The following is a 12935-nucleotide window of genomic DNA, read 5'->3' on the forward strand; positions in this document are numbered from 1 at the left end:
GTGGCTGACTGGCGTCCCCACAGCCACCACACACAGCCTTCCAACCTCAAGAGCCCTCGCTGACCAACCAAAACACCCCAGAGACCCCCCCCCCAAGGCTGTACTGTGCCCAGAGATCAGGCTACAAGGAAGAGGGACCCCCTTCGTGGCTCCAGGAGAGATGCGTCCTCACACCTCCACACTTCAGCCTTGGACTCTCCGCCCCGGGCTGCATCGCCCAGCCTTCCGGGAGTCCTTCCCCAGAGCTCCTGCCCACAGTGGTCCTTGGGATGAACTATGAGGGACAGCCACGGGGCCTCCACCACACGGGAGGACTCAGGGAATTGGGAGAACCTGGTTGGGCCATCCGGGAGGTCCCTGGGGGTTTTGAGAAGGCCCCTCCCAGCCCCCTCCCTGCAGCCTGTGCTTCCCCGGCCCACAGCATGGCAAGCACAAGCTAGAGTGATGCTTGGGGCATACCCCTCACAGTTGGGGCCACAGCCGAGAGAGGGGCCCAGGTCAACTTCCCAAGCCACCCACACACCTTGAAGCCATGGCCCTCTGGGGGCCCAGGCCCAGGCCTGGCCCTGTCCCTAGCTGGCACACTAGAGAGCCAGTCACAAAGAAGGTGTTGGTGTCTTTGCAGACCCCCTTGACCACCACATCCTGGATAAGGAGGCTTCCCCTCCAGGCTGACAGCCAGGGCAGGGAGGCCAGAGTGGCATTTGGGGCCAATGTAGGGCCTCTGACCCGCAGCTCCGGCCCAGTCCTGCCAAAGTGGATCTGTGCCTCCGCCCGGCTCTATTCCGTTCTGCTTAATTCACAGCCGTGTCCTTGGACCCTGCGCCAGACTGGGCTCAGCGGCCTGCAGAATGGCGGCAGTGACAGGCTGTCCTAGGCCAGTCAGGGCTGCACAAGTCGAGACCGACATTTCTGAGACCAGCGGCCACTGTCATCTGGTGACTCTGCCAAGCCCAGCACAGAAGGGGCGCAGCGGTCAGTGAGTACTCGATCTACAGGCACGCGGAAGGGGAACAGCTTGCCCAGCCCACGCCCACTCACCCCGCAGGGAGGTGGCCAAGGCCAGCCAGGCGCCCACACAGCCTCACCTCTCGGATGGAGTCGGGAGGTCGCGAGACTTACCTGCCGGCCCACGGCGCTCGGTCCACACCTCACGCCCACCCACCCGCTGGCCGACAGCGCCGTCACCTGCACTAAGCCAGGGCAGCGCCGGGACCGGCCAGCACCAGGCATTGAGGGGCCCGGCACTCTACCGTGTCACACCTCTGGGCCTTCTGTGCCTTGCCAAGCAGCCTGGTGCTCCGAGGCTGCGGCAGCAGGGCTCTGGCCGAGAGGACCCGGTGAGGCTTGAGGCCAGGACCCCTCATGCTGCACGTGGGGGTGGATGGACACAGGGGACATAGCTCGAGGGCCTGTCAGCCAGGAAGCAGCACTGGGCGGAGCAGAGAGGGTGCCCAGTCGGGTATGCCAAGAGTGATATCCAGGACGATGCCCCAGATCCTCCTGGCAGCCTCCCAGCAAACTACAGGGCAGAGCTCCACCCCTGCAAACAGGCCTTTGCCCATCCCAAGCCAGTGACCACAGCGAGGTATCCCCCTCCCCCACGGGATGGGTGGGTGGCTGCATGAGAAGAGGGGTCTGCCTAACAGCTGCCTCCTTCCGTCTCGGGCTGGGCAGCCTGGTGGGGCCGGAGGACAGGGCCTGCAGGGCTTGGGCAGGTGGGCACCACAGGGGGCGGGTAGCCATGTGCCCAGAGCAGTGAGGGCTCCCAGCCAGCTCCGCCTCCCAGCCCTCAGGCCCTGCAGAGGGCAGGTGGGACCCAGGGGGAGGCGAGGCTCTGGCCAGCATGTGATCCGCCAATAGTCAGGGGCCAGGCTGTGGTTCCAAATGCCACCTTTACTGCTGGAACAACAGTGGTGCTGACAGGAGGCCAAGGCTGGGGAGCAGCAGCAGGGAGCTCGTGCTTGGTTGGGACCACCTCTCACTGAGGATAAGGAAGCTGGGCCAGACCCAGATCCCTGCACCTCGCCCTTTGGCTCTGTCCTAGGGGGGGCACAGGACAGCCTGCAGGTCCTTGGGCAAAGAGCCGATGGCTGTCTCGATGTACAGCTGTGCCCGCTGAAGCGTCGCCTCCTTCACCGGGAGCTGGTGGCCTTGTGCCTGCACCTGCAGGGGCAGTGGTGGTCAGGGGCAGGTGACTCCACATCCGGCTGGCAGAAGCTGGACAGGGCCAGGAGGCATCTCACCAGCTTCTCCCGAAGCTTCAGGACTAGGTCCACGACCTCCACTTCAGACTTGTCCTTCATCCAGGTCTCAATGTTCTGCTGGGAATAAGACGGAGCCAGCCGTCACCAGGGCCCGCCCCCTGCCCGGGGGCCTGCACACCCCCGCTTCCTCCCCCGGCCCCAGCTCCCCCACTTACCGCCTCACAGATAGCTTCAAGGTGCAAGGCCTCCAGCTTATGGGCCATCTCTCTGTGCCGCTGCCGGTACCAGCCATCAAAGTGAGGGGACTTGAAAAACCGCCTGTGGGGGATGAGATACAGCAGCCGTGGGCTGACTCTGGGTGAGGGCAGGGTCTGCACCGACCACTCCAGGGGCCTTGGGCCACCTGCCATCCACCCACCTGTACAGGCCCAGCCAGTCGCCCTTGAGAATGCAGGTGAGCTGGGGCCCTGCGTGCTCCAGGCTGTGCAGGAAGTCATCCTGGCGGAAGGGGCGGATCTGGGGAGGAGTCTGAGACAGGGGCCTGGTGAGTGCGGGGAGGTGGGGGACACGGCCTCACAGGCCCCGCACCTCGGCTGGCCAGGACCCTTCGCTGCCATACTCCTCAGCCGCGTGAGGACCCCCAGGCCCCACCCTTCCCAGGACAGATCCTAGGATGGCCCTTCTCAGAGAGGAGGGCCTCGAGCCCCTCCGGGGTGGGCCCCGTTCTTCTGTCCTCTGAGGGATGTCGGGCACGTGTGGGGATAGCCTGGAGCCCTGGGGGCTCCTGCATACCCGTGACCTCCTCCCTTACCTTCCTCCCAGACCCTCCCCAGATGCCACCTGGACCCACACCTTCCAAGGTGTGATGCTCTTCTTCAGGGGCATGAGGCTGGCCATGTAGTGCTCCTGGCAGGGAAGGGGAGGGGAGTGAACCAGGGCCGTGGCCCTCCGCTCCCCTCCCCCTCCTGCCCTGGGCCTCACCAGGGGGATGATGAAGCTGTGGGTGAGCTCCAGGAGGTGCCGCCTCAGCGATGCCGTCTGTGTGTCCCACGGCCTCTTCTTCTGCAGGCCCTAAGGGAGGGGGGAGGCGTGGGCTCCGATCCAAGGCAGCGCTTCACACTTCCCCCCCCCCGAGCCCCCCCTCCCCAGCCTGTACCTTGAGCAGCCGCTTCAGCAGCGCCTTGTCTCGGTGGAGGTGGGCGGAGTAAGCCGTGTAGAGGCCTGGCAGGAGGGCAGAGCTGGCCCCATCCCCACTGCCCCCACCCCCTCCCAAGGGCGGGGGGGGGCACCCCCCACAGCCCCACCTCCTAGGGAGGGCAGAGCCGGGCCTCCCCCCACAGCCCCAACCCTTCAGGAGGGCAGAAGTGGCCCGCAGCCGAAGGGCCCCCTCCCACCCCCCACAGCCCTACCCCCTCTGGATGCACCTGCACGTCTATCCCCCTCTCCGGCCCTGTGAAGCAGAGAAGGCTCCCCGAGAACTCAGAGCCTATGCCTGGGTTCTGGAGGAGAGGAGGGCTCCCGCCAAGGGCACACACCTGGCTTGGTGTCCAGGGTCTTCAGCCTAGAGGGCTTTTTCAGCTTGACCTGCTTAGGAAGATCCCCTACGAAACACGGCGGTGGCTGGGCCTCAGTGCCGCAGCTCTGCCACTCACGGGCTCAGGGCCCTTGAGGCCCCTCTCTGGGTGGGCCTCTGAGCCCCTCACCCCACCTCCCCAGGTCCCCTGGGCAGAGGACAGGCCAGCTTCACCTGACATCTTGGGCTCCCCAACACGGAGGATGTGGGGCCAGTGCTGGAGTGTTTTGATAAAGAAAGGGTTTGTGACTCCCAGGACCACGTTTGGTCTAGAGAGAGGAGAGAAGAGAGAGAGAGAAGAGGCAGAGGCAGGCCCAGGGAGGTGGAACACGGCAGGCTGGGGACAGGGCACAGACGGGGGACTCACGGGGCCTGCGTGCGTGTGGTGAACTCCTTGAACTCGCTGTCATGGATGGTGAAATAGGGGCGGTAGTCACAGCAGAACTTGAGGGGCTGCAGGCAGCTGTGGGGCGGCGGGGCGGGGGGGGAGCGTGGCAGGGCCAGTAAACACGGCAGGGGCCGGTCCAGTGCCCCGGCCAGCCCCGCCCTGTGCCGCCCGGCATACCTGATCAGAGCCAGCACCAGGTCGGAGGCCATGGCGGGTGAGGGCGCCAGGACCAGCAGGGGCTCCCCCAGGAGCATGAGCTCCCACAGAGTCTGCACGTGGGTCAGCACTGGCTGGAAACACCTGTGCGGGGCGGGGGCCGTCAGGGAAGCCCAGCGGGGGCAGAGCCTGCCAGCCCTGACCCGCCCACACCTGGCACTGCCCCGGAGGGAAGGCAGTGAGGACACGAGGCCATGCCGAGGGGTGTCTAGGGTCTCCCCCCACTCCGCCGGCGTGCCTGCCTGGCCCCGTACTGCCTCTTGGGCAGGGCGGCTCAGTCTCCAAAGCCTGGCTCCCTCATAGACCTGCCTGGAGAGGAGTAGCCTCAGGCAGCGAGTATCTCCCAACGCAGCTGCTCCCTCCCTGCACCTGACCTCTGGAACCTTCCTGCCCACCGTGCCCACCTCCTCTAGGTAGAGGCACCGGGACCCTGGGCTCTTCTTCTGTATCATTGTCCCTCATGGAACCGGCCAAGGGTTCCTTTCTGATAGGCGGCCCCCGCCCTGCACAGGCTCTACCTTGGGGGACCCCTCCCCATGTATTCAGGTAGCAGGCGGCAGCCTGCCGGGCTCACCTGAACAGGTCCAGTTCGTGGACACTGGCAAGGACCACTGGGGTGGGCAGCAGACTCTGAGATGAGGGGCGGGCAGGGTGAGGCCGAGGGCAAGGCTGGCATCCCCAAAGCCGCAAGCAGCACCCCTCACCCCAGGAGAACACTGGGGGCCGTGGCCCCTGCCCTGCACCCCCCCCCCACCCCCACAGGGCCCCTAACAAGTGGGGCGGGGAGGCCTGAGGAGGTGGGAGGTTTGAGGCAGGTGTGAGGCCCCGGGCCCAGGAGCGGCACCCCTACCTCATGGCTGCACTGCTTCGGAGGACCGTATTCTGGCTTGTCCACCCTGGACGGGATGCGAACCTGGGGGAACAAAAGGAACAGACGCCAGCTGGGAGCGGGTGTCCCCATGAACCTGCGGCCTTCCCAGCCCAGCCAGCCAGCTCTCACCTGGAGGACTACTCCCATGACAGGCAGCTTCAGGGTCTGCCCAGGCGTGGGGGCGGGCCACTGGTCAATCTCACTGCACACTGTGGACACAGGTGGCCAGCGTCAGGAGCCTGCCCCAAGCAGCAGGTGCCTGTTGAAGCCACTGGGGGCTACGGCCGGGATGATGAAACCACTCTGGCAGGACCTGACAGCCACTCACCCGCTTCCAGGCACGGTGCCAGCCTGTCGAAGTACTCAGGGGCAATGAGGCCCAGCAGCGCCTGGAACAGCCGGACGAAGGGCAGGCGGGATACCAGCACCAGAGACTGCAGGGCGCGCCGGGCCGGTGAGATGGAATCCCCGCCACTCAGGAGTCTGCAGGGACCCCTGAGGCCTGGCTCAGCCAGAGTCTGCCCGGGGCAGTACATCCCACAAACCCCACAAGACACCTGTCCCCAGAAATGGCCCAACTTGGACCCCAGGCTTATTAGGAGAAAACCCAAAGCCTGCCTCTGACGAGACAGGGAAACCTCAGGCGACAGCAGAGTGGGGCTGGACCCTGGGCCTTCTCAGGAAAATGTACGTGGCCAAGATTTCTGGGGTGATCTTCCCAGGAGGCAAGCAGCTTTTGCTTACGGTGTCTGAGTTCAGGGTGGAAGTTGTCCTAATCTCGAAAGCGTGACGAGGGCCCCTCCCCAGTCAGCAGCAAGGAGCAAGCAGCAGAGCCCATGCCCCAAAAGGCCAGCGGGAGAGCTGGGTACAGCGGCACCCATCCCCCACCCCTTGCCCCCAGGTGGGGCGGCCTATGTGGCCCAGGGCAGTGAGCTCTGCCCAGTGCCAAGTGGCTGGGGGCTGCAGGAGGAGTGGGCACTACTGGAAGGTCAGGACCCCCAGCCTGTTGGTCCATCTGTCCTGATGGCCACCAGCCCTGCCTTACAGCAGCACCACCCCCGAGCAGCCAGGTGGCTCACCTTCTGGAAGTAGCCCCTCTTCACGGAGCTGTCCTTCACCTGCCTGAAGTACACGTAACCAAAGTAGTGTGCCGGCTCCCTCTGGAAGGGGGGCAGTGTCAGCCAGGCTGAGCCCACTGCCCACCCTCCGTCCCGCCCACCCAACTCCCTGCCAAGGCTGCTGCAGCCCTCCCCAGCCAGGAGAGTCCTGGGCTCAGAAGGTGGGCGACACCTCTGCAGAGAAGGTCCCTGCAAACACGGCGGTCCCCGCAGCTCCGGGGCCTGGGTGCACCAGAGGCTTACGCTGGCCTCCACACACTGGGCCACGCCCTGCCGCACACACAATGCACCGAAAAGCTCCAGGGACCCTGGAGAGTCCCCGGAAGAGCGAGCCCAACCCCAGCAGAGGCCAGGATGATGAAACAACTCTGCCAACTCTGGCAGGACTTGACAGCCAGAGGAGGTGGGGGCGCCCGTGCTGCAGGCGCAGAGGGGCTGGTGGCGCTTGGAAAGCCCACTGGCTGGGCCTGGCCAGTGCCTGTCCTCCCACACAGAGCCCGGGTGCCCTAAAGGGGCTGCTCACACCAGCCCCACCCTGGCCTGTGGGGAGAGGCGGCCACACTCACTTGCAAGGACACGGGAGCCCCACTGTTGTAGCGTCTGTCTTCCGCATGCCAGGGGCTCCTCTGCCCACCACACTGCCGGATGCGGAAGCTGAACTGAGTGTCTCCGAGGCAGCCTGGGAAGGGAGGCAGCCCCCACCAGACTGTGTCAGGGTGGAACCAGAGACGAAAGCCCAGCTTGCCAGGAAGGCTGTGTCCTAATTCATGCCCCTGAGAGTTTCACAATAAACACAGCACACAGAAGCACCAGGGACAGCCCCAAAGCATCCGTGCTGTCAACGAGCACAGGTGGGATACTGGGACACCCTGGTGTGGGGCCCAGTCAGCTTGCCTGGGACAGAAAAACAGGCCTGCCTGGACAAGAGCAAAGGCCAGGTCCCAGGTCCTGGTGGCCACTGTGGTGAAGTAAAGGGCACCAGACCCCGCCGATCCCTCTGCCCAGAGACCCTTCTCTCCATGAGAATCCGGGAACGTGACCACCACTGAGGCAGTGTGGAGAGGGGAGTGGGGCTGGTGGGGCTCTGGGACAGCCTCACCTCCCACCTCCTTCCTATTTCCCGCCAGCCCCAGAGCTGACATCCCAGCTGGGGCTGCCTACCTGAGTGGGAGTCGGGAAAAGACAGGTAGCAGATGCTGCTTTTCTGAAACACAGGAAACCCGGTGAGGCCTGGCTCAGTGCAGGGCCACATCCGTTCCCAACAGGCCAGGACCCACCTCCTTGTCCGTGAGCCGGAAGTCACTGGGGTACACCAGCTGCAGGGACACAAGCACCGGGTAACATCGGCTGGGCAGGCAGTGCCACGCTGGTTGGCAGGAGTGTGTCCCTTGCCCCCTCCTCCTCTTCCCTGGGCTCCCTCCGGGCCCTTCTCAGCACAAGACCACACTATCCTTCCCCTGCCTTGGCCGCCACACCTGGGCAAGCTCCCCAACTCCCTCCTCAGACCCCTCATGCAGACTGTGGCCCCCCTGCCTCCACCATCTCCAAGGTCTGCCCCCACAGCTTCAGAAGGTGGTTTTCAGAGCCCCCCGTGGCCTCCTCTTTCTTCTGGAGTGTGATTACGTGGCCCTGCTTGCTGGCCCCTGCCCCTCCTGCTCTCCACCTCCTGAACCCCTCTACTCAGCCAGAGTCTTGGGCTGTACCGTCCCCAGACTTGCTCCCCTAGACGGGACTTGTCAACCTCATCTCCTGGTTTTGATTCAGGTGTCCTCCGAGACAGCGGCACCCTGCCTGTCAACCTTGAGTGCTTTCAACCCAACCTCTGCCGTTCTGGGATCCACGAGCTTCTGGCTTGTGCCCCACCTGGAGCGAGAGCCCCAGGAGAACACCGTGGGCCCCAGCCATGTCAGAAGCAGGCCCTTAGTGATCTAGGGGGCAGGCCACGCCCCAGAGGGGCAGGGGGCTGAGGCTTGGCTCTCAGGCTCAGCAACTCCATGCACAGGCCCGTGGCCAGAATGGGTTTCGTTGTCGGGGACCAAAATGGCAGGGAGCCCCACAGCCCTCACCCTCAGCGGGCCTCAAGGGGACTTCTGGGGAGCTGGCGTACCGTGGGCCTTGCTGCTGCCCTGGCTTGTGCTGTCAAGAAGAGGCGGTGCTGGGAGTCTACGATGGGCCAGGAGCCAAGGGCCTGTGTGCACGGGCCCCTTGCTCTGTCCCCCAAACTCTAACACTGAGGAGGAGTTGGGTTTAAGCTGAGACTCCTCCTGGGGTGTTCCCGGAGCCCCCAGAGCAAAGCGCCAGGTTCTGGGGTTTGCACTGTCGGAATGACGTAGCTTCTTGTCCTTTTATGCTCGGGCTTGCTGCTGTGCTCCCATTTTGTCTCCTCTGCTGCACACCAAGCGTCCTGAGGACAGGGACCATGTCCCAGATACTTTGGCCTCCTGGCCCCGGCAGGGACTATACCCTCACCAGATACAGTATTTACGACGTGTGTGAAAACGTCGTATGTTTTCATATGTCAGTATGTTTGAGGGATAACAGAACAGGCAGGTCGTGTGGCAACTTCAAGGACATGTCAGCTAAGGAGGCAATAAGATTGAAGGGCATTTTGTCTATGGGACTGGACCCACAGAGGAACCTTGGGAGGGCTCGGAGGGGCAGGGCCACAGGACCACTCAGGCCAAGCCCTCATGTGTGTCAAGGCCAAGGAAAGGCAGGTGCCTGGCAGCTGGGGCAGTGGACCCTCTGCACTGAGACCAGGGGTCTGAATCAGGAGTCTTGCAGCATCTAAGCAGGCCACCTTGGCCTCTGCATCTGTGTCCACGGACCCCACTGGAAAAATTGGTGAGAGCACACGTTTATGGCCTGGTGCAGTCTCTCCTGAGAATGGAGACCAGAGGGAAGGCCAAACTGAGCCACGCCTCGATGGGGGGAGAAGTGGAGTAGACCCTCAGAGAAAGGCAGGAAGCAAGGAGTCGTGCTGCCTGAGGACCCCATCCCCGTAGGCCCACGAGGGCCTTGTCCTCTCTGCCCGAGACAGCACAGCCGCTGCTCCTGGGATGCAGTCTTCCCCGAGGAAGACAGACGTGGTGAAGTGTCCCTTGAGAATGCCCAGGTGCCTCAGGACTCTGAGGCCCAAGCTGTACCCTCGCACATGCACTGATGCTTCCAGAGGTTGTAACGCACACTGTCACGGCACGCACAGCAGAACCCACGCGGGAAGCCGGCTGCCTTCTCTCTGGCCAGGTATTAAAAAGGTTTGTAGAGGAGCGCCTGGGTGGCTCAGTCGGTTAAGAGGCCGACTTCGGCTCAGGTCATGATCTCGCGGTCCATGAGTTTGAGCCCCGCGTCGGGCTCTGTGCTGACAGCTCAGAGCCTGGAGCCTGTTTCAGATTGTGTCTCCCTCTCTCTGACCCTCCCCCGTTCATGCTCTTTCTTTGTCTCAAAAATAAATAAACGTTAAAAAAAAAAATTAAAAATAAAAAGGTTTGTAGAAGTGTCAATGATGCCACTCCTTTCACTAAATTTTGTTTTGCAAAATATGGCTGTTTTCATGAAAATATTTATATTAACACATACAGTATTTGTTTTTCATTTGGTTTTGTTTTTTACAATAGCCTAATAAGTATTTTAAAATTTTCTCAGTTTTAACTTCTGGTAAACGCTGATAGGTGTCGTCAATACAAAAAGCTTTTTGGGATCCTCGATGACTTTTTACTAGAAAAGGTCCTGAGACTGTGCAGGAGCTCTGTCCGGGAAGGACGTGTACACCACAGCGGAGAGGGGCTCTATGGGCCTCCAGGGCAGAGCCAGGCCCTCTCCTTGGCTGATCCGCATGTTCTCATCCCCCCCCGACGAGGCCCTGCCTGCCTTCCTCTCAAGTGGGACTCCTGCCTCACCCACAGGCTTCAGTGCACCCATCTGCTTGGAACCCCCTCCCCATATTGTGTGTCTGCGGGTGTCCTGTCCACTTACTGTCTGTGTCTCTAGCACAGAACGTGAACTCCGGGGGGCAGGGCCTTGTCTTCTCACTTAAGTCAGTGTTCCCCGTGTCCAGCCCCGGTGCTGCAGGGCCTGGCTGGCGGCAGCCACTTAGTACTTGGGTTTATCGGATGAGTGAGTGGACAACTCCTCGCCTTTGTTCTTGCTGGTTTTTTGAGGGAGAGGTTACCTGAAACAGCCCCTTCTCTCCTGCCTGGCTGCCTCCTTCTCACCCTCCAAGCTTTGGCCAAGCCCTATGCCTTCCTCTGAGCTGCACTTGTCCATGGGGCTTCTGTGGGCCAGGAGCTCCTGGAAGGCAGCCTCTGGCTGTTCTGTCCACATCCCAGCACCAAGCACAGAGCCGGGCTGTTTCCGGTGCTCAGGCAGTCCAAGACATCCTCAAAAGCCGGAAGATTCAGCTGAAATGACCCCTGATCAAGAGGCAGACCTGATAAAGACTGTGGCTGCACTGATAAGAGCGACAGCCCGATTCCTGCAGAGACTTGATGATTTCGAGGGGCTCTGGGTCCCCAACATCCCCTCCCAGAGCTGTGTAGCCTCACCAAAGGCTCAGAAGCCCAGGCACACAGAGCCTTTAATGGTACTTGCTTAGAATTAGCTTTCTAAACGGTTAAGTTCTAGAAAAACTTACGGAAGAACGCCTTTTCTTGTGATTTTATGGGGAACGATTTGGGCAACAGCATGAGTGTGGGCTCTGTAACACTGGGCAGATCACCTCACCTCACCTGTCTGTGCTCAGGTCCCTCGGTCAAATGGGGCTATCACAGTAATAATGCCTGCCTGGTGGGGGTGGGGTCTTCACAGATACCTGGGCACTGCACTGGGATCCAAAAAGGTCTCAGGAAGGGCAGATCCTTTGTGTTTAGAAGACTCGGGTTCCCCCCAGGCTCTCGGAATTCAGCAAAGGCTGAGAAAACATGCCTTCACTGGCTTCCCCAAGGATGGCTGCTGAGCCTCATCTTGGCAACTACCTGTCAGGCTCCCTGACAACCTGGCGATGCCCCTGCACTGCTCAGCTCCCTGGTGTGGGTCACCGCTTTCAGAGCAGAGAAATGACCATTGTGACAGGCCTGCGGAAGGCCTCCCCTCCCCGAGGAGACCACATTTTCATCTATAGGTGGAGGAAGAGAAGCTGTTTGAGGTGGGGGGAGGGGGGTGCAGGCAGTGGGGACGCCCAGGCCGGGTGAGGTGGGTGCCGCTGGCGAACAGAAAGATGACTAGTGTGGTTGCAACGGGACTCCAAGGGGTCCGGGTCTGACTGTAAGCGAACAAGGAGGTGTGGACGGATTCAAGCAGGAGAAGCCACAAAGGTTGGACTTTGAAGGCCAATTAGAAGGGGGTGACGGCAACAGAGGCAACGCAATTCAAATCCTTGTTGGCCCCTGGGATTCTGGCTGGAACAAATGGGGAGGGAAGGTATCAGAGCTAGTGGTGGAAAGGGGAAAGACGGGACAGATTTTTATGGGAAAGATCCTTGGTTTCCCCAAGTGCGGGGCTCCTCTCTCCTGCACCGCAATGGGAAGTCTTGGCAATTTGCCTTTTTTTTTTTTTTTTTTCTGCTTTTGCCGGGGGCGGGGGGTGGGGCACCTTCCAGGAGGTGACAGGTGCGGGGCTTCAGAAGAGGAAGAGGCCACCTGGGGGGTGGGCCCGACAGTACCTCTAGCGCGGGCAGCGCTCAGGCCGCCTGGGGGCGATGGCCGGGCCCTAGTCGGCCGGCGGCGACAGAGGAAGGCCCGCCCCGCCGCCCGGCCCCCCGCCCCGCTCACCTCCAGCGCCTGGCCTAGCTCCAGGTCGAAGGTGACCACGCACACGCACTCCAGCCAGGCCGAGAAGCGCGCCCAGGGCGCCGCCGCAGCCCGCGCTCCAGGGGACGCCTCGCCCAAGCGGCCGCGACCCCGGCGAGGCCCAGCGCCCGACAGCGAGTCCATGGCGGCCGGGACTGCGCCCGCCGAGCGTTGCCGGGGGAACGGCTCGGAGACGTTGCCGGGGGAACTGCTCGAAGGCGGCGGCCTGGGCGCAGGAAGGGACAGCGCCGCAGAGCAGTCGAGCGGCCGCCGCGGGCTAGAGGGGCCCTGCCGCGGCCTCCGCACCCCCGGCGGCCGGAGGAGCGTCGTGTGGCGGAGCGACGCCGAGTCCACCAGAGAGAAGGGCCCGCGTGGGCCAGAGCGGCCCTAGCCAGGAGGAGGAACTTCCGGGGAGGGCTGTAGAGCCGGGAGAGACTCGGGGAAGACTGCCCAGGCTGGGGTCGGGGCTTCCGGGGGCGCCGCGGTTTCCGGGGGCGCTGCAAGGGCGCTGCGGGAGCTGGAGGGGGGTGTGGGGCGGGGGCCTACGCGGCCGGCGTTCACGTCCAAATTGCGTAGTTGCTGACTTCCTACCACCCGTCGGACACGAATTCCAGTCTAGTTGTAACGTTCTCTAGAGATTGCTGGTCTCCTCCCTGGGGTCGCCTCGAGGTGTGGGGTCCTGCAGAGGTGTCACGTCCTGGCTTTGCGTCCGGACACTGGAGCATAGCTGTTACCTGCGTGCGGACTGCGCCCACGCCCGTGTCTATCGCCTCTAG

General features: G+C 62.7%; 1 protein-coding gene across 4 annotated transcripts; it reads right to left on the reverse strand.

Moving 5' to 3' along the window:
* Positions 1-1876: 1876 nt before the first annotated feature.
* Positions 1877-12489, reverse strand: DENND6B (DENN domain containing 6B). 4 transcript variants are annotated; one of them, XM_042993618.1, is made up of 20 exons: positions 12142-12486; positions 7651-7689; positions 7535-7577; positions 6940-7052; positions 6335-6415; positions 5584-5689; positions 5385-5464; positions 5235-5297; positions 4959-5014; positions 4346-4468; positions 4148-4243; positions 3955-4049; positions 3743-3808; positions 3364-3428; positions 3189-3278; positions 3060-3113; positions 2626-2735; positions 2423-2525; positions 2247-2324; positions 1877-2166 (listed from the first exon to the last, which is right to left on the reverse strand). In XM_042993618.1, the coding sequence occupies exons 1-20, from the start codon at positions 12301-12303 to the stop codon at positions 2044-2046; spliced, it is 1746 nt and encodes a 581-aa protein (XP_042849552.1). In that variant the 5' UTR covers positions 12304-12486; the 3' UTR covers positions 1877-2043. The 4 variants fall into 4 exon arrangements, with proteins under 4 accessions (XP_042849552.1, XP_042849553.1, XP_042849555.1 ...); XM_042993619.1 differs by having other exon boundaries at positions 2247-2321; positions 12142-12482; XM_042993621.1 differs by lacking the exon at positions 4148-4243 and having other exon boundaries at positions 12142-12489.
* Positions 12490-12935: the final 446 nt, after the last annotated feature.

The sequence above is a fragment of the Panthera tigris genome, chromosome B4 (assembly GCF_018350195.1).
Source record: "Panthera tigris isolate Pti1 chromosome B4, P.tigris_Pti1_mat1.1, whole genome shotgun sequence".
NCBI lineage: Eukaryota > Metazoa > Chordata > Mammalia > Carnivora > Felidae > Panthera > Panthera tigris.

Coding starts and splice junctions, on each gene's coding strand:
- DENND6B (XM_042993618.1), bottom strand. CDS start 12,303: ATGGACTCGCTGTCGGGCGCTGGGCCTCGCCGGGGTCGCGGCCGCTTG. Junction 6,416..6,939: donor GGGCTCCCGTGTCCTTGCAA/GTGAGTGTGGCC, acceptor CCCCCCTTCCAG/AGGGAGCCGGCACACTACTT. Junction 5,298..5,384: donor TCATGGGAGTAGTCCTCCAG/GTGAGAGCTGGC, acceptor TTGTTCCCCCAG/GTTCGCATCCCGTCCAGGGT.